At 35.2% G+C, this 21,381-nt stretch overlaps 1 protein-coding gene across 2 annotated transcripts in view; it reads right to left on the reverse strand.

Annotated features, from left to right (window-relative positions):
• Positions 1–21,381, reverse strand: part of LOC136024828 (protein Skeletor, isoforms B/C-like) — a 257,728-nt gene that overhangs the window by 21,544 nt on the left and 214,803 nt on the right. For both annotated transcript variants that reach the window (XM_065700310.1, XM_065700311.1), the window contains 2 exons: positions 11,734–11,854; positions 1,126–1,242 (listed from right to left, as the gene is read on the reverse strand). In XM_065700310.1, coding sequence (XP_065556382.1) covers positions 1,126–1,242; positions 11,734–11,854 — 238 coding nt within the window. The remainder of the gene's footprint in view (positions 1–1,125; positions 1,243–11,733; positions 11,855–21,381) is intronic.

The following is a 21,381-nucleotide window of genomic DNA, read 5'->3' on the forward strand; positions in this document are numbered from 1 at the left end:
AATTTTGTAGCCAAATTTTGTAATTTTGTACTTCAAAACCTGTATTTCAAAGAATTTCAGTTTCAAAATTTTGAATTTTTTAATCATGTCTTCAAAGTGTCTTAAAAAAAAGATAAATAAAATTCGTAATGTGGCTCTTTGAGAAAGTGGCTCTGTGTTGTGTTCACACGCAAGAAAATAACTGGCTAAGAAAATGACGATTCTAATTTTTTTTAAGCTGCGGTGATATTGCTTTTAAATCTGTTTTCCATATCCATGTTACTTTATCTACTTTCTGGTGTTTCAGACAGACTGTCAGTAGATACTGTTAAACATTTTTCAAAATTTACAGTTATACATTCAGAGATATACTTATACATTCCTTAATTTATGTACAAATCGTTTGAAGAAGGATGATAGAGAAGCGATGTTCTGAGCTGATGTGGTGGCCACAAGTTGCTGCAACGAGTTTTCAGTACCAATAATTGCAATAGTTGACCAACCAAAATCATCAACTGTGTTTTAAAATTCTGTTTTATCTGTTCTAGTGAAATTTCATTGGATCGACAACTCAAAATGAACAATGAACAAAAATGAACAAAAGTTCATTGGATCGAAAAGCCATCGACTTGTCCAAGGATCGATTTTTCTTTTATATTATCCAAAATTCTGGTGCTTTCATTTCCAGTCATACCGAACTAAAAAAGAAGGCTGCTCTGTCAAATAGTCAATTCTGGCACTTAGCTCTTTTTTTTGGCCATAATTTGTTTTTGTTTCTTTTGTGGTTTTTCATCATTACCTTCTGATGCACAAATTACAGTCCGTTCTGAATCAGTCTTCCAAATAAAAGAAAAAAAATTGCTGGTTCTGTCACATTCACGGTAGTTTGCTTCTTTTCTTTTCTGGTATATTTCCCAATTAAAACAGGAAATAGAAAACAATACAGTAAAAAACGTGTCATTGCTTTTTTTTCTGTCATTGGATAAAGTGTCATGTCTTGTTCTTATGTGTCTTCTGTGTCAAGTTCTTTGATTTTGTTGATGCTATTCACCAAGCCACTAACATTTTGGTGTATTGGTGCTTATGTACTAAAGGAATATTATAAGAGCTTGGGGGGACAAAGAAATCAAAAAGGGACAAACTCACCTGTTCTGTCACCTCCGTGGTAGTTAGCTTCCTTTCTCTGGTTTAAAGGACCGATTGCAGCAATCATGTTCGCATAGCCAGTTGTGGAAATTGGCCTGTCAAGTCTCGAGTCCAGGTCTAGAACATTTGTATACTTAATTTATAATGTTCAACAAGAATGGAATATAAAAAAGATACGAAGAGCTAAACAATGTAATTGACACTCTTTTTAGACTCACGGTATCCATGTCCTTTAAAATATTACTACTACTACGGCTAATAGCCCAGTGCTTTTTGGAAGGCCCAAAAAACGAAAATTTGCAGTTGCAGTTACTATAAATGATGATTCTTTGGAACCAACAACTGAACTATCAAACGTGATAAGAAGTGAAAATCGAAAACCTGAACCATCAATTGCGACAACACCAATACGAGAGGCTAAATCAAAGACTATTGCTAAATTGTCTGGAGTAATCAAAACCCAAAAGCGTGTTAAAAACGAAAATGAAGTGCAAACACACGGGCGGTTAGAAGATATGCGAAAACAGCAATTAGAGCGCGTCAAAAACGAAAATAAGGAGCAAAAACACACGTGGTTAGAAGATATTCGACACCAAACAAGTGAGTGAGTCAAAAATGAAAATGAAGAACAAAGAAACATACAGTTAGAAGATAAGCTGTTACGTGTCAAAAATAATAATGAAGGGCAAAGACACGCGCGGTTAGAAGACATGCGGCACTGAGTACGTGGGTTTTTAACTTTTTTTAGTTTTTTTTTACCTTTTTAGTTTTTAGTTTTTTTTTACCCTTATTCTAGTTTTTTTTTAGTTTTTTAGCTTTTTTAGATTTTTTAGTATTTTCTTCTTTTTTTTGTAGTTTTTATTTTTTTTAGTTTTTTCTTCTTTTGTATTAATGCTAAAGCCAAGGTTCGAACCTGGAACCTCTCGGACCTAGAACCTGGAACATAACGCTTTACCAACTGAGCTACTGTATTTGTATTTGTATCGGATTAACGACGCTTCTTAACTACTAAGGTCCCTGCGTCGGCCCTGTAGTGCATTCCTGCAGCATGGTTCGATCTCTGGGTCCCGTATTACCACGCTAAGGTCAAACCCACTGCGCCAACACAGGTAGTTATATAACTGAGCTACTTCGGCTTGAATACATTCGTTTTTGAATTGGTATGTGATGAAATAATTCAGACGTAATATGCGGACAGTGACGTCACTCGGACACACAGACACACAGACAACTTATTTTTATATTATAGCTTATTATAGCTGTTGGGGTGGCGCTTCGCGCCACCCAAGCATCTAGTTGGGGCGCTTCGCCCCCCCCAAGCCCCCCCGCGCGTAAGTCGTTACGCGCCATATTAGTTACGCGCCATTGTAGTTGTGTCCCTGTGTCCCACCTGTGAATATAGATAGATATATATATATATATTTTTAACTACATAAAACTTGTGAATATACAACATTCTTGGCTGTCCCATTGTCTGTGCATATAAATAGATTGTCAGGTTTACCGACTCTTGAACATGCAACATGTAATTGTCCATGGGAAAAACAATCTGTATTCAGATCTATACCTCATTATTCTAATGATTGCCCTTGAGCTTTCTTGATGGTGATTGCTAATCGAACATTCCTTGTGTCCCCGTCGTCATTTATATATCCCCCTGTGCCCCCGGCATCCCCCTTGTAGTTGTTTCCCTGTGTCCCGGTCGTCATTTATATTCCCAGTATCTCGGTCGTTATTTGTGTCCCAGTCTGTAATTTATCTTTGAGCGTTAGTTTTTTTTCTTCTTTTGTATTAATGCACCAAACGACGTTTTTACCTTTTTTTAATTTTTTTTTAGTTTTTTTTCTTTTTTTGTTTTTAGTTTTTTACCTTTTTTTAGTTTTTTTTTTAGTTTTTTAGCTTTTTTAGTTCTTTTTTAGTATTTTCTTTTTGTTTTTTTTGTATTTTTTACCTTTTTTAGTTTTTTTTCTTTTGTATTAATGCTAAAGCCCAGGTTCGAACCTGGAACCTCTCGGACTTGGAACCTGGAACATAACGCTTTACCAGCTCAGCTACTTCGGCTTGAATACATTCGTTTTTGAATTGGTATATAATGAAATAATTCAGACGTCATATAATGACGTCACCCGACATCATTTATATTCCCAGTATCCAGGTCGTCATTTGTGTCCCAGTCTGTAATTTATCTTTGAGCGTCCCAGTCGTCATTTATATTCCCTGTGTCCCGGTGTCCCGGTCGTCATTTGTGTCCCGGTGCCCCAGTCTGTAATTTCTCTTTGAGTGTCCCGGTCGTCATTTATATTCCCTGTGTCCCGGTTTTTAGTTTTCTTTTTCTCCTTTATTTTTCAGTTTTTTTCCTTTTTTTAGTTTCTTTCTTTTTCAGTTTTTAGTTTTTTTTAGTTTTTTTTATTAGTTTTGTTTTTTTTCTTTTTAGTTTTTTTTTGTATTTTTTACTTTTTTTATTTTTTTTATTTTGTTTATTTTTTAGTTTTTAGTTTTTTACCTTTTTTTAGTTTTTTAGCTTTTTTAGTTTTTTAGTATTTTCTTTTTAGTTTTTTGTAGTTTTTACCTTTTTTAGTTTTTTTCTTCTTTTGTATTAATGCACCAAACGACGTTTTTACCTTTTTTTAGTTTTTTTTTCTTTTTTGAAAATCTCTCTTTGAGTGTCCCGGTCGTCATTTATATTCCCTGTGTCCCGGTTTTTAGTTTTCTTTTTCTCCTTTATTTTTCAGTTTTTTTCCTTTTTTTAGTTTTTTTCTTTTTCAGTTTTTAGTTTTTTTTTAGTTTTTTTTTATTAGTTTTGTTTTTTTTTCTTTTTAGTTTTTTTTTTGTATTTTTTACTTTTTTTATTTTTTTTATTTTGTTTATTTTTTAGTTTTTAGTTTTTTACCTTTTTTTAGTTTTTTAGCTTTTTTAGTTTTTTAGTATTTTCTTTTTAGTTTTTTGTAGTTTTTACCTTTTTTAGTTTTTTTCTTCTTTTGTATTAATGCACCAAACGACGTTTTTACCTTTTTTTAGTTTTTTTTTTCTTTTTTAGTTTTTAGTTTTTTCCCTTTTTTTAGTTTTTTTTAGCTTTTTAGCTTTTTTAGTTTTTTTAGTATTTTCTTTTTAGTTTTTTTTGTAGTTTTTACCTTTTTTAGTTTTTTTTTCTTTTGTATTAATGCTAAAGCCAAGGTTCGAACCTGGAACATGTTTGGCCAAGTCGACAAACATGACGTCACTCGACACACAAACATGACGACAGACAGAGAAACAAACAACTTATTTTTATATATATAGATATATATATATATATTAAAACCAAATATTTATTTCAAAAAAAAATCAAAAGGCATCAAGTTTAGGTTGCCAATAAGACACCTCAGCAATACATCGAGAAAGACTGGGGATGTTAAGTTGAAACTTTTGCGTATGCTACTATTACTACTTCTGTTCTTATAATTTATATATATATATATATATATATATATATATATATACATATATATATATATATATATATATATATATATATATATATATATATATATCTATATATATATAAATAAGTTGTCTGTCTGTGGATCAGGTGACGTCATGTTTCTGTGTCGACTGACGTCATGAAGTTAGTTGTCGTCATTTTTGCTATGACGGTGACGTCATTAAAGATATTTAAGACATACATGTTCACGTAGAAATATATTAATGTTTAAGTTTAAAATGACTGATGAACTTACAATGGCCAAAGCCGATGAAGATGCTCAAAGAGTCTATGCCAAAAAACTTGCTGCTGATAGAGAAAGTCAGAAAAGAAAGCGTGCCGAGGAACTACCAGAGCAACGTGAAAGCAGACTTGCTGCTAAAAGAGAAAGTGAAAAAAGAAGGCGTGCCGAGGAATCACAAGAACAGCAAGAAATCAGGCTTGCTGCTGATAGAGAAAGTAAGAAAAGAAAGCGTGCCGAGGAATCACAAGAACAGCAAGAAATCAGGCTTGCTGCTGATAGAGAAAGTAAGAAAAGAAAGCGTGCCGAGGAATCAGAGCAACCTGAAAGTTATCGCCTGACATTCAGATACAGCCCAGTCGATGATTATAGCTTGAGTAGATGTGTTCATATCGGGACAATGTCTAAAATTTGTCCCTATTGCAAGGCCTTGAAATTCAATGGTGAAACAATGGGAATGTGTTGCGCCTCAGGAAAAGTTAAACTTCCTCTATTGGCTGCACCACCAGAGCTATTGAAGACTTTCCTTACTGGAACTACGTCAGAATCTAAGCGTTTTTTGTCAAAAATCAGAAAATACAACTCATGTTTCCAAATGACGTCGTTTGGAGCCCAAATCGAAAATCTAGATCAATTTATGTCTACTTTCAAAGTAAAAGGGCAAATTTATCATAGAGCAGGGTCCCTTCTACCATTCTCAGGCGAGAATCATAAATTTTTACAATTGTACTTCATCAGTGATAGAAATTCTGAATTTAATGCACGTTGCGAAATTTCTCCCAAGGTTGAAAGGACAATCGTTTCCCAATTGCAACATCTTTTCCACGAAAATAATAATTTAGTGCGTCTGTTCAAAACAGCCATCGATTTGATGCCTACTGATACGTATAAAATTGTTATTTCCGCTGACAAAACGCCTCATGGCCAACATGTGCGTAGATACAATGCTCCGACTATCGACGAAGTGGCAATCGTTATGGTCGGTGATCAGTTTTTACCTCGAGATATTATTCTTCATAAGCGAAACGCTCAGTTGTTAAGAATTGCTGAAACTCATCGATGCTACGATGCCCTACAATATCCTATCATTTTTTGGGATGGAGCCGACGGCTATCACTTTAATATTAAATTGATGAATCCAGCCACTAACAAAGAAATGAATAAGAAATGCAGTGCAATGCATTATTATTCCTATAGACTAATGATTCGGCAGGATGAAGAAAATTATATTTTAAAATGCCGTGAATTGTTTCACCAATTTGTCGTTGATATGTATGCTAAAATTGAATTAGAACGTTTGCTATATATCCGCCTGAATCAGACCAAGCTCCGCTCTGAACAATACATTCATTTGCGAGATGCAGTTATAAATGACGGTAATACCACAAACGTTGGAAGATTAACAATTTTACCTTCGTCATATGCTGGCAGTCCCCGTCATATGCATGAATATGCTCAAGATGCTATTGCGTATGTTCGTCTCTATGGTCGTCCGGATTTATTTATTACATTTACATGTAATCAATCTTGGGACGAGATACTGCAGCTTTTACTTCAAGGCCAATCGGCGGTTCATAGGCATGACATTACGGCCCGTGTCTTCCGGCAAAAGTTGAAATAACTGATAAACTACATAGTAAAACTTGAAGTGTTTGGGTCAGTGCGATGCTGGATGTACTCAGTGGAATGGCAAAAACTGGCTACATAAAAAAATTACTTGGAACGAAATTGATGATGTGATTTCCGCTGAAATACCTGATAAAAATGTCGATAAGGGGTTACATGATATTATTGTAAAAAATATGATACATGGACCTTGCGGTGGTGCACTGAACGAAAATTCACCATGCATGGCCAAAGAAAGGTGCACAAAGCAATATCCTCGACTTTTAGTATCAAAGACAATTACTGGCAATGATGGTTACCCACAATATAGAAGAAGATCTACCGAAGATGGCGGTAAAACAGCAATAATAAAGAAGCGTAACGGTACCACCATCGAAGTAGATAACCAGTGGGTTGTTCCATATACCCCATTATTATCAAAAACATTTAATGCACACATAAACGTTGAATACTGTAATTCCGTAAAGGCAATCAAATACATATGTAAATACGTCAACAAAGGCAGTGACATGGCAGTTTTTGGCTTGCAGCCCGAAATCAAAGATTTCGACGAAATCGTACAATATCAGGCTGGAAGATACATAAGCAGTAATGAAGCTGTTTGGCGAATTCTTTCATTTCCGATACATGAACGTAGTCCAGCTGTTGTTCACTTAGCGGTACATTTACAGAATGGTCAACGTGTTTATTTCACGGAAACCGACGTGCAACAAACAGCCATGAATCCACCGGATACAACATTAACAGCTTTTTTTTTCGCTTTGCAAAAATGATTCTTTTGCAAAAAAACTGCTGTATACTGAAGTGCCTTCAGTAAAGCGCCTGCTTTTGGTGAATGTACCCGGTCCGACATCCTTTGAGTATTTGAAAACTGTAAACGGTACTATACATGACACTTACCGTAGTGCATGCCAAGCTCTGAATTTATTGGAGAATGACCAACACTGGGATAACTGCATCAATGACGCGTGCGAAACGTCAACCCCAAGTCAAATTCGTGCATTGTTTGGCATCATTTTAACAACTTGCTCTCCATCAGCTCCTACAGAGTTATGGGGAAAATATAAGTCAAAAATGTCCGAAGATATACTCCATCGAAAACAGTTAGAGACGTCAGATATGACTTTTGATTTTACATCAGAAATTTATAACTACACTTTAGTTATTATAGAAGATTTGTGCGTACGTATGGCAAACAAACCTCTTCAGGATTTGGGAATGCCCTCACCTAACCGTATCGCTGCTGTTTCGACATGTGTAGAATTGGATCGTGAACAAAGTTACAGTACGAGTGATCTATTGTCGTATGTACAAAATAACATTTCCAAGTTAACGTCGGAACAAAAAGACATTTATGATACGATAATGCATTGTGTCGATAACAACGTTGGAGAAATTTTCTTTTTGGATGCGCCAGGAGGTACTGGTAAAACGTTTGTGATAAAACTGATTCTGGCATCAATTCGATCAAAAAATGATATAGCGTTGGCAATTGCGTCGTCCGGAATAGCCGCAACATTGCTGCCTGGTGGAAGAACTGCTCATTCCGCTTTGAAATTGCCTCTGAATTTGCATTCTACAGAAACTCCCACGTGCAATATTTCCAAATCATCTGGGATGGGTAAAGTATTGCAGCAATGCAAACTTATTATTTGGGATGAGTGCACAATGGCACACAAAAAATCGCTCGAGGCTCTGGATCAATGCTTGAAAGATTTGAGAGGCAAGTCGAAACCCTTTGGCAGCACATTAATATTGCTTGCGGGAGATTTCAGGCAAACATTACCTATAATACCTAGATCAACTCCTGCAGACGAAATGAATGCTTGCCTGAAAAATTCTAATTTATGGGCACACGTAAAAATATTAAAATTAACTACAAATATGCGTGTCCGATTGCAAAACGATGACTCTGGTCAAACATTTTCAGATCAATTGCTGGCAATTGGAAACGGAAAGCTCCCAGTAGACTCAATTTCAGGACGTATACAACTACCTGCTGATTTCTGTAATTTAGTGACGTCCAAAAATGAATTGATTGAAAAAGTATTTCCGAATATTCTAAAAAATTATAAAAATAATAAATGGCTAAGTGAAAGAGCGATTCTCGCACCCAAAAATATAGACGTCCACGAAATCAACAATATTGTTTTGACCAAGATTCGAGACCAGGCAGTCCTTTACAAGTCAGTCGACACAGTTTTGGAACCAAATGAAGCGGTTAATTATCCATCTGAATTTTTAAATTCCATAGATCTTTAAGGGTTTCCACTACACGTGCTACAACTAAAAATAGGCGTACCAATAATACTTTTAAGAAATATCAACCCACCAAAGCTTTGCAATGGCACGCGACTTGCCGTAAAAAAAAAACAATGGAAAACCTAATAGAGGCCACAATCTTGACAGGGCCTTTTGAGGGTGAGGCTGTTCTTATTCCTCGCATTCCCATGATTCCAACGGATCTGCCTTTTCAATTTAAAAGATTGCAATTCCCAATTCGATTAGCATTTGCAATCACCATTAACAAAGCTCAAGGTCAATCATTAGAAAAATGTGGTATAGATCTTAATACTGATTGTTTTTCCCATGGACAATTGTACGTTGCATGTTCGAGGGTCGGTAAACCTGACAATCTATTTATATGTAGCGACAATTTGACAGCGAAAAATGTTGTATATTCGCAAGTTTTACGCAGTTAATTTGTATTGTATCTATCTATCTATCTATCTATATAAAAACGAGTTGTGTGTATGCATGTTTGTTTGTTTGTAAAAAGAGCGTTTGTATATGACGTCATTATTAGTACATAAGGCTTTGTATATGCACAGACAATGGGAAAGCCAAGAATGTTGTATATTCGCAAGTTTTACGTAGTTTGAAACACATATATAAATCTATCTATATTCACAGGTGGGACACAGAGACAAAACTACAATGGCACGTAACTAATAATGCGCGTAACGACTTACGCGCGCGGGGGGGCTTGGGGGGCGCGAAGCGCCCCACCATGGACAATTGTACGTTGCATGTTCAAGGGTCGGTAAACCTGACAATCTATTTATATGCAGCGACAATTGGACAGCGAAGAATGTTGTATATTCGCAAGTTTTACGCAGTTAATTTGTATTGTATCTATCTATCTATCTATCTATATAAAAACGAGTTGTGTGTATGCATGTTTGTTGGTTTGTAAAAAGATCATTTGCATATGACGTCATTATTAGTACATACGGCTTTGTATATGCACAGACAATGGGAAAGCCAAGAATGTTGTATATTCGCAATTTTTACGTAGTTTGAAACACATATATAAATCTATCTATATTCACAGGTGGGACACAGGGACACAACTACAATGGCGCGTAACTAATATGGCGCGTAACGACTTACGCGCGCGGGGGGGCTTGGGGGGGCGCGAAGCGCCACACCAACTAGGTGTTGGGGTGGCGCGAAGCGCCACCCCAACAGCTAGTATATATATATATATATATATATATATATATATATATATATATATATATATATATATATATACATATATAAATAAGTTGTCTGTGGGTCTGTCGAGTGACGTCATGTCGTCATGAAGTTAGTTGTCGTCATGTTTGTTATGACGATGACGTCATTAAAGGTATTTAAGAAAATCGTTCAAAGACAAATTTTTAATTTTAAGATCGTGGACGGAAAAATGTTTAATTGTAAAATGACTGGAGAACCTACAATGGCAACAGCCAAGGAAGCTGCTATAAGAGTCTATGCCAAAAAACTTGCGGCTGATAGAGAAAGTAAGAAAAGAAAGCGTGCCGAGGAATCACAAGAACAGCAAGAAAACAGGCTTGCGGCTGATAGAGAAAGTAAGAACAGAAAGCGTGCCGAGGAACTACAAAAAAACTAAAAAGAAAAAACTAAAAACTAAAAAAAACAACTAAAAAAACTAAAAAAAAAAGGTAAAAACTAAAAAAAAACTAAAAAGAAAAACTGAAAAATAAAGGAGAAAAACAAAACTAAAAAAATAAAAATAAAAAAAAAACTAAAAAGGTAAAAACTACAAAAAAAACTGAAAAGAAAAAAGAAAAAAACTAAAAAACTAAAAAAAAGGTAAAAACCAAAAAAAACTACAAAGAAAAAAAGGGGAAAAACACAAAAATTTATTTCATCATATACAGATTCAAAAACGAATCTATATACAGACCGGGACACCGGGACACAAATGACGACCGGGACACAGGAAATATAAATGACGACCGGGACACAGGGACACAACTACAACGGGGACGACGGGGGGCACAGGGGGATATATAAATTACGACGGTGACACAGGGAATGTTCGATTAGCAATCACCATCAACAAAGCTCAAGGGCAATCATTAGAATCATGAGGTATAACTAAAAAAAACAAAAAAAAAGGTAAAAAACTAAAAACTAAAAAAAATACCAATTCAAAAACGAATGTATATACAGACCGGGACAACGGGACACAAATGACGACCGGGACACCGGGACACAGGGAATATAAATGACGACCGGGACACTCAAAGAGAAATTACAGACCGGGACACCGGGACGCAAATGACGACCGGGACACAGGGAATATAAATGACGACCGGGACACAGGGACACAACTACATCGGGGACGCCAGGGGGCACAGGAGGATATATAAATGACGACGGCGACACAGGGAATGGTCGATTAGCAATCACCATCAACAAAGCTCAAGGGCAATCATTAGAATCATGAGGTATAGATCTGAATACGGATTGTTTTCCCATGGACAATTTATATGTTGCATGTTCAAGAGTTGGTAAACCTGACAATCTATTTATATGCACAGACAATGGGACAGCGAAGAATGTTGTATATTCGCAAGTTTTACGTAGTTAAAAACATATATATATATATATATATATCTATCTATGTTCACAGGTGGGACACAGGGACACAACTACAATGGCGCGTAACGACTTACGCACGCGGGGGGCTTGGGGGGGGGCCCGAAGCGCCCCCACCAACTAGGTGTTGGGGTGGCCACCCCAACAGCTAGTATATATATATATATATATATATATATATATATATATATATATATATATATATATATATATATATATATATATATATATATATATACATATTCTTATAAATATATATATATATATAATCATAAATATATTGCACAGAAAAAGAGAAAGAAAGAAGGAGAGAGAGAGAGGGTGGGAGCAAAAGGAAGAGAGAGAGATAGAGGATATTTATAACAATAAGAACCATGGCGCTCCTTACTTTCAATGTTTTTTCTGTAGATTATGGTAGTTATCCCGTTATGGCGTCGACCACCCAAAACAATAACATCGTTTGATCCACCTAAACGTCTGTCAGGGCAAACACCATTTACTCCGTCACACTGTGGAAAAAAGTAAAATTAGCACAGGGTTATAAAATGCAAAAGGAGTATAGACTTCAAAGTATATACATTTGGCTTTTTTGTTACAGCAGAAACTGCTAATTGGTGTGCCATTTCATGCTCTTACAAAAACTCCAAAAAAGGTCACAAATTTATCAGGAAGGCCATGCTTGGTTCAGTTTAAAAGTGCGACAAAAGTCAAGTTTTTCCAATTGGTGTACTTTAGGCCTCCAAGATGTAAGTTTCTGTGTACTAAACCTTGCCCAATTTATTAGCTTTTTCCATCCTTTCCGATAAACCAGAACTCTTCTTCGTTAGTAAAAAAAGGGTTTACAGTATCTGGGACTTCACGAGCCAAAAATTTTCAGTTTGGGTTAAAAACAAATTAACAATTATTCAAGACAGTCTAGCTTATTACTTTTGCTGATGAGTATAATTGGAGGGAAACGGGTCTATTTCTTGAAAAATTCCAGAATAGAGTAATCTACCTGAATTTGTTTCCTATTTTTACACCTTCTCACACGAATTCCATTAGGAGGGGGTATAGAATATCTATTTTGCCTCTGGGGGCCTTGATTAGGAGGAATGTTTTGATTGTCAAGACCGCTTCCCTCAAAACACGAAAAAAATATTAAAATAAGTAATTTTTGGCTACCTAATCGTAAGAAAAGACATGTTCCACTGTTAAATCTTGTTCCTTAACGGACTGGGCCTCTCCCAAAAGCAAATCCTGGCTACAACCCTTCTCCTCTGTGAAAGCACATTTCCGAATTGAAACTTTACAAGGAGTACCTAGCGTTGTAAAAAACTCGCATCATTAAAAAAGAAGAAGAATAAAAATATTGTAAAATAGGAATAAATAAGAATAAAAAGTAGAAGGGGAGAAGAATAGAAAAAATTAAGTTTATTAGATTATCATATTTACAAGATTCAATATTAGACACAAATTAAAACTCCCCTGGTGGCCCCATGAACAAAAATAATCAAAGAGTTTGGAGTGGTGCACAAGTTCATCCTAGTCAATATTCTGCCACTCATTTTTTTTTAAATTCATTCAATCGCTTTAGTCACTTGTTACTACAGAAAAGGAATTAAGTCCAAGAGAAATTGTCGTAATCCTCATAATCATTTTACGCTTTAAATATTGAACACCTCCAATCATTTTAAAACAATTCATCTATACAACTTAAAAGCAAGCATCGGGGGGTTTATGGGGTCGGTAGCCCTCATGGTATCTTGGATAGGTCTTGACATGATTTGGAAACGGTCAAAAATCAAATAAAAAAATGGTTTAGAAAAACTTGGTGGCAACAAGTGGGGAGCAATATTAAAACTTAAAAACAACCAAAAATTATTCTGTATTTGAGGGGGTTGCTCTCTTCTGAATCCCTCGCTCTTTACGCTAAAGTTTCACATTTTGTCTCAGTTCTTTAAGAATCAAACAGTTCGTAGTAACGAACTGTAGTAAGGAGCGACCCGGCTCAATAGTAAACGAAACTCTAAAAAACAGAATTTTGATGCTAAAATATACATCAAAAGAACCAGATTTTCATGCTGATTTTAAATATATAAGTTTCATCAAATTTAGTCTTTGTCATCAAAAGTTACGAGCCTGAAAAAATTTGCCTTATTTTAGAAAGTAGGGGAAAACACCCCCTAAAAGTCACAGAATCTTAACGAAAATCACACCATCGCATTCGGCGTATCAGAGAAACCTATAGTAAAGTTTTAAAGCTCCTATCTACAAAAATGTGGAATTTCGTATTTTTTGCCAGAAGACAAATCACGGGTGCGTTTTTTTTTTTTTTTTTTTTTTTTTTTTTTTTTTTTTTTTTTTTTTCAGGGGTCGTCGTATCGACCAAGTGGTCCTAGAATGTCACAAGAGGGCTCATTCTAACGGAAATGAAAAGTTCTAGTGCCCTTTTTAAGTGACCAAAAAAATTGGAGGGCACCTAGGCCCCCTCCCATGCTCATTTTTTCTTCAAAGACAACAGATCAAAATTTTGAGATAGTCATTTTGTTCCGCATAGTCAAAAACCATAATAACTATGTCTTTGGAAATGACTTACTCCCCCAGAGTCCCTGGGGGAGGGGCTGCAAGCTACAAACTTCGACCAGTGTTTACATATAATAATGGTTATTGGGAAGTGTACAATCGTTTTCAGGGGATTTTGTTTTGTTTTGGGGGTGGGGTTGAGGGGAGGGGGCTATGTGGGAGGATATTTCCTTGGAGAAATATGTCATGGGGGAACAGAAATTCAATGAGAAGGGCGCAGGATTTTCTAAAATTACTATAAAAAAAAACAATGAAAAAATAAACATGGAAAAGTTTTTTCAATTGAAAGTAAAGAGTAGCATTAAAACTTAAAACGAACAGAGATTATTACGCATATGAGGGGTTCTAAAAATACTTCAGCATAAAGAGCGAGGTATATAGGAGGAGATAAATATCTCGCTCTTTATGCTATAGTATTTTTAGTAATTTCAACTATTTATTCTACGGCCTTTCTGATTCAGGGGTCATTCTTAAAGAATTGGGACAAAACTTACGATTTAGTGTAAAGAACGAGGTATTAACGAGGGTACAAACCCCCTCATATACATAATAAAAATTAAAGAATATAAAAGTTTGTTACGTAAGTTAATTCTTAAGTTACGTATATTTTTTACTAATAAAAAAATTCGTTAAAAATTAAAATTTATAGTTGCCTTTTTATGTAACCAAAAAATTGCAAGGCAACTAGGCCTCCTTTCCCATCCCTTATTTCTCAAAATCGTCTGATCAAAACTAAGAGAAAGCCATTTAGCCAAAAAGGAATTACTATGCAAATTTCATTTTAATAATTTATGTGTGGAGAGCCAAAATCAAACATGTATTAATTCAAAAACGTTCAGAAATTACATAAAAAAAAACTAGTTTTTTTTAACTGAAAGTAAGGAGCGACATTAAAACTTAAAACGAACAGAAATTACTCCGTATATGAAATGGGTTGTCCCCTCCACAATTCCTCGCTCTTTACGCTAAAGCTTTTAATTGTTTTAAAAAGCAGAATTGTGGCAAAGAGTCAAACTTTAGCGTAAAGAGCGAGGGATTGCGGAGGGGACAACCCATTTCATATACGGAGTAATTTCTGTTCGTTTTAAGTTTTAATGTCGCTCCTTACTTTCAGTTAAAAAAACTAGTTTTTTTTATGTAATCACTATTCAAAAACGACCTTACAGTATAAGACTTTTGCGTAACACAAGGGCCGTTGGCATAAAATAAGGATTTTTTAAACCAATTTTAATCTTTTTGCTGTTTAGCTACTTCTCCCTGTCTCAATCCCTTAAGAACAACTACTCAAAGACAACCTTACACTACAAAACTTTAGCGTAAATAGGCGGAGAGTTCAGGAGGGGACAGCCACAAAACTGCGAAAAGTTTTAAAGTGGTTTAAAAATACTTCTGATTCCGTACTAACTGCCTTTGTGTTTGAGTAGTAGTGGAAATGGAGGACCTCATTCAATGCCCTCTGTAGTAATGCTTTACAGTAATGACTGTCCTGCAACTGCGTGGGCCATCTGTGACGGTTAGAGACCCCCAAACAAGAGTCCAAGCTCCAGCTCGAATAAAATGAGGGTAAACTGCAAAGGGCGAAAGCCTAACGAGAGATATGAAAATTCTTATACGAATATTTATTTCATATCTAATTATGTGAATTTCTTCGTGAAACAAAACTGTACTACTGTATTCCCTTATTTAAAATAAATGATTGTTTTTAAAGTATATTAAAATACGTAAATAAAATAGTTGAAATCCATGAAAATATTATGTAAGATTATTTATGCCAATTGCATTTTCATCATTACGTCACATTTCCAATTCAAGTATTTTTTCTTTTTTTTTATTGTCTACTTTATATTCTCATGATTGTAAATTTTTTCTGAAAAAATTTCATATTTCTTTCGCAATTTTATGTTTCTAGCTTGAAAGCTTAGATCCAAATCAGGGGAAGGATAAATAAGCTATTTATCATTTATTATTTGTCAAGTGTTTCACCCAGGTATGTAGTTGAAATATGTCATCCACTAATGTCTTTCTGATTTAGCAACGTTTCAGAAGACCCTAGTTCTAGGCCTTCAGTTCTAGCATTATATTTGAAAGACTTTTTCACACAAATGGTTTCCGACAAATCTACGCTTAACCAGCATTTTACCTCTAACCAAGGCCATACAAATGAAAGATGACTGGAAAATTTGCCATGGATTCCATGGCTTGGTGAGGGGCGGGCACAACCAAGAATAAGAAAAAAGAGATTGTACTAGTAGTTTGCTAGTTCTTGTTGAATTTTTCAGGGGAGGTTAATTGCACCCATGGAACAGCCAACCTTAAGGACTCTCCTTTTAAAAAAAGTTAATATTGACTTCGTATTGAAATAATGTGAGTTATCATTTTAAAAAGTATGTTGTAAATTGTTAACATTTTTTTCTGAATTTTTATAAGAAAAAGAGGTTTGTTTTACTAAGATATATAGTGCACTTAGATATAGCTAATTTGTGTAAGGGACTAGCCCCTGATGAACCAAGGACAATTTTTCAGAGACGAGCAACTAAGCTGAAATGATTTAAGGAGGTAGAAGGGGATAGGATATGAATATTTGAAAAAAAATTATATAATTTTTTTTTTAATTAAGGAATAACATAATTAGTGGCCTTGGTAAAGCCACTTCACAAAAGTGGCTCCAAGTCGGATTTTAAAAATTATCGGCCGATTTCAATTACGTCTTTTTTTTGCCGAGTGATGGAAAAGTTGATTGTTTCACGCGTTCAAAAGTATTTTTATGAAAATCATCTTTGGAATCCTGCTCAGCATGGTTTTCGAAAAGATAGGTCTTGAAATACTGAACTTCTTGAGGTTATTTTGGATTTTCAATGTTTTGTCGATTTAGCTATACCCTTTGACTGCATTTATACCGAATTCTCGAAGGCATTCGACAAAGTTTTAATACCCATCCTTCTTAAAAATGTGCAGCTTATAAATTGGGTAAAAAAACAATTGCATTTATTGCTGATCAAACAGTTCGTGGTAACGAACTGTAATGGGATTTTGATATCAATAACTACATCAAAAGAATCGCATTTTAATGCTGATTTTCAATATATAAGTTTAATCAAGTTTAGTCTTACCCATCAAAAGTTACGAGCCTGAGAAAATTTGGCTTATTTTAGAAAATAGGGGAAAACAACCCCTAAAAGTCATAGAATCTTAACGAAAATTACACCATTAGATTCAGCATATCAGAGAACCCTATTGTAAAAAATTTCGAGCTCCTATCTACAAAAATATGGAATTTCGTATTTTTTGCCAGAAGACAAATCACGGGTGCGTGTTTATTTGTTTTTTTTTTGTTTTTTTCCCCCAGGGGTCATCGTATTGACCAAGTGGTCCTAGAATGTCGCAAGAGGGCTCATTCTAACGGAAATAAAAAGTTCTAGTGCCCTTTTTAAGTGACCAAAAAAATTGGAGGGCATCTAGGCCCCTTCCCACGCTCATTTTTCTCCAAAGTCAACGGATCCAAATTTTTAGATAGCCATTTTGTTCCGCAGAGTCAAAAACCATAATAAATATGTCCTAGGGAATGACTTACACCCCCACAGTCCCTGGGGGAGGGGCTGCAAGTTACAAACATCGGCCAGTGTTTACATATAATAATGGTTATTGGGAAGCGTACATCGTTTTCAGGGGATTTTTTTTTGGTTTTGGGGGTGGGGCTGAGGGGAGGGAGCTATGTGGGAGGATCTTTCCTTGGAGAAATATGACATGGGGGAACAGAAATTCAATAAAAAGGGCACAGGATTTTCTAACATTACTATAGAAAAAAACAATGAAAAAATAAACATGGAAAAGTTTTTTCAATTGAAAGTAAGGAGTAGCATTGAAACTTAAAACAAACAGAGATTATTACACATATCAGGGGTTCTAAAAATACTTCAGCATAAAAAGCGAGGTATTTAGGAGGAGATAAATACCTTGCTCTTTATGCTATAGTATTTTTAGTAATTTCAACTATTCATTCTATGGCCTTTCGGATTCAGGGGTCATTCTTAAAGAATTGGGACGAAACTTACAATTTAGTGTAAAGAGCTAGGTATTAACGAGGGTACAAACCCCCTCATATACATAAAAAAAATTTAAGAATATAAAAGTTTGTTACGTAAGCTAATTCTTAAGTTACGTATATTTTTTACTAATAAAAACATTCGTTAAAAATTAAAATTTATAGTTGCCTTTTTATGTAACCGAAAAATTGCAGGGCAACTAGGCCTCCTTCCCCACCCCTTATTTCTCAAAATCGTCTGATCAAAACTAAGAGAAAGCCATTTAGCCAAAAAAGGAATTAATATGCAAATTTCATTTAATAATTTATGTGTGGAGAGCCAAAATCAAACATGCATTAATTCAAAAACGTTCAGAAATTACATAAAAAAACTAGTTTTTTTAACTGAAAGTAAGGAGCGACATTAAAACTTTAAACGAACAGAAATTACTCCGTATATGAAATGGGTTGTCCCCTCCGCAATCCCTCGCTCTTTACGCTAAAGTTTGACTCTTTGCCACAATTCTGCTTTTTAAAACAATTAAAAGGTTTAGCGTAAAGAGCGAGGGATTGCGGATGGGACAACCCATTTCATATACGGAGTAATTTCCTGTTCGTTTTAAGTTTTAATGTCGCTCCTTACTTTCAGTTAAAAAAACTATTTTTTTGTATGTAATTATCTAAATCAATGGTTCTTAACCGGGGTCCACATGGACCCTAGGGGTCCATGTAATATTTCCGGGGGTCCACAGGCAAAGCACAACAAATTGGGGGTCCACAATGATATTTTGGGGGTCCATGAAGAAAACCAACTCAGAACGCTCTTTATTTTTAAGAATTCGATTTCTACTGTAATTTACATTATTTTGAATCGGTTTAGTGACCTACTCGGAATGGATATACCGATTTGGGTTTCAATTCCTTTCGAAGTTAATGTTGCCGAAATGGAATTATCTTTGCAAGAGCCCCTCATCGAATTACAAAGTGATGAAATAATGCGTGCAAAATTCAAAGATGGAAAGTACAATATATGGAAAACAAATGATGTTGCTACAAAGTGCCCTTTGCTTTGGGATAAAGCGCAGTTTTACGTTATTGCTTTTCCTACATCTTATCTTGTTGGGATTTAGTCGTGTTTCTCAAATTTTATCAAAAAATCGCAATAGACTTGACATTGTGAAAAGGGGGATCTTCGACTATCATTAACATCGATAGAACCAAATATAAAGAAACTTGTCGAGAAGCATCAACCACAGGGATCTTATTGAATAAACATGCCTTTTACTTTTTTTAAATCACACACTTAATGTCAACTGCTTTTTTTTATCCAGTTTACATAAATAATGTTGGAGTGAATTAAACATCCTGAGGAACTTTACTCTCCATGAGCTTTAGCTGCTTGCCAATCGAAGAAACTTGTAGAAACTTGTAATATTGTAGTTATTATCACAATAATAGTAATAATTATAATAATAATTATTATTATATTACAATATTTTATTTGTATTAAATTAGTTTTCATTTAAAAATAAAGCTTAATCGTATGCTATTTGTTTGATAATTTAAACCTTAAAATTTATATTAGTGAAGAATAAAAAATTGTTCTTATGTCCAATAGCTATGAAGGGGTCCACCAAGATAAAAAGAAGGGAAAAGGGGTCCATGGGGAAAAAAAGGTTGAGAACCACTGGTCTAAATGGACGAACTCAGCAGGTTGTTGTTTGTGAAGCTATGTCATCCTCAATTGGTGTGTTAAGCGGAGTCCCCCAGGGTAGCTGCCTGGGTCCAATTTTATTTTGTTTATTTATTAATGATTTGCCTTCCTCTGTTCAGCATTCTACTGTCAAGATGTTCGCGGATGATGTAAAACTTTATCTACCAGTACGAGACCAAAACGATGTCCAACTTTTACAGGAGGATCTTGACTCTCTAACTTATTGGTGCGAATCTAATTCCATGTTCATAAACCCTTCTAAGTGTGTTGTTCTACACTACGCTCGTAAACTCCCACCTGTGCATACTTACCAGCTGTCTGGCATACGAATCCCTTCTAACGAAATACTGCGTGACCTTGGCGTATACTTTGATACCCAATTGAAATTTGATAAGCATGTTTCGGAAATTGTAAAGAATGCAAATTATCGTTTATCGTCTATAAGGAGAAGCTTTAGTAGGTTTAACCTTCGTAATTTCTTACTACTATATGGTCCGCCCTCTTCTTGAGTATAATACTTCGGTTTGGTTTCCATTAAGTCTAACGGATGAGAATAGAATAGAAAAGGTTCAGAGAAGGGCCACTAGATTGGTCCAATACCTTCAGCGCTTTTCCTATCCACAGAGACTTTCTAGGCTTCAACTCCCGTCGTTGAAGTTTCGTAGGCGTCGCAGTGACCTTGTAAATGTGTTTCGTATAATTAAATAGTGGATGATGTTGATCCAAATTTGATTTTTTAATTTAGCCATTATCACTCTACTCGTCAGCATGATTATAAATGATATCCCCCAAAACCACTGAAAAAATTGGTCAATTATCTTTCATTAGTAGAGTTGCTGGACCATGGAATGGCTTGCCTTTGGAGGTTGTCGAGGCAGAGAGTGTTCGAATTTTTAAGAGTGCATTTACAAATTCACTAGTGTAAATATAACCAGTAGCAAAGTTTTTAGAAGGCATAATACGATATTCAATTATCCTCAAAAGATGTGCCCCTGAACTTGCTGGTCCTCTTGTCTCTCTGTTCCGGAAATGTTTTGAGTCAGGAACATTTTCAAAAGCCTAGAAAATTACTTTTGCAGTACCTGTCTCAAAGGCAGATACTGACCCTGTTAATGTAGGATCTTATCGGCAAACTGAACCCTCCTCTCCAAAACTTGAAAGTATAAGCAAAATGTAATTTTCTTTGGGCAATATCTCTGAAAGGAACTTTCCATAATACGCCTTTTTATTTAGACGTTTTTGTTGTGTAGATTCGTGTTATTTAGAAGTTTTTGCTATTTAGTTTGTCGTTGCCAATTTACTTTAGATTAGTATTATGATTTTGTGTTTTTGTGTTTTGCGACAAGCATTGATGCTTACCGCGATTTGTATTAATAAATAAATAATTTTTAAGTACTTACGTTTTTTTATCTTCCAGCGGAATTCTCTATTTGGGTCCCAGAACCCAGCATTTATTAAAATACAAATTTAACAAGAAAATGAATGTTTTCGGAAAGCTATTCATTATGGTTTGAATAGTATCTTCTATATTCAAAAAGCAACTTGGCGTATCTCCTTAAGCTGAAACGAGTGTTTTTTAAGAAAGCAATTTTTACGGGTAAACACTTTCAAAGATCCCCATGTTTTCCCGAAGTTTGTAAACACTAGGACCTGTGATTAAGCAAACGGTTTGGCATTTATCTCTCCCTGGTTGTCATGGAGTTAAATCCCTGATCTTCAAGATTCCCGTAAAGGGA

This window comes from Artemia franciscana, chromosome 3, assembly GCF_032884065.1.
Source record: "Artemia franciscana chromosome 3, ASM3288406v1, whole genome shotgun sequence".
NCBI classification, from domain to species: domain Eukaryota; kingdom Metazoa; phylum Arthropoda; class Branchiopoda; order Anostraca; family Artemiidae; genus Artemia; species Artemia franciscana.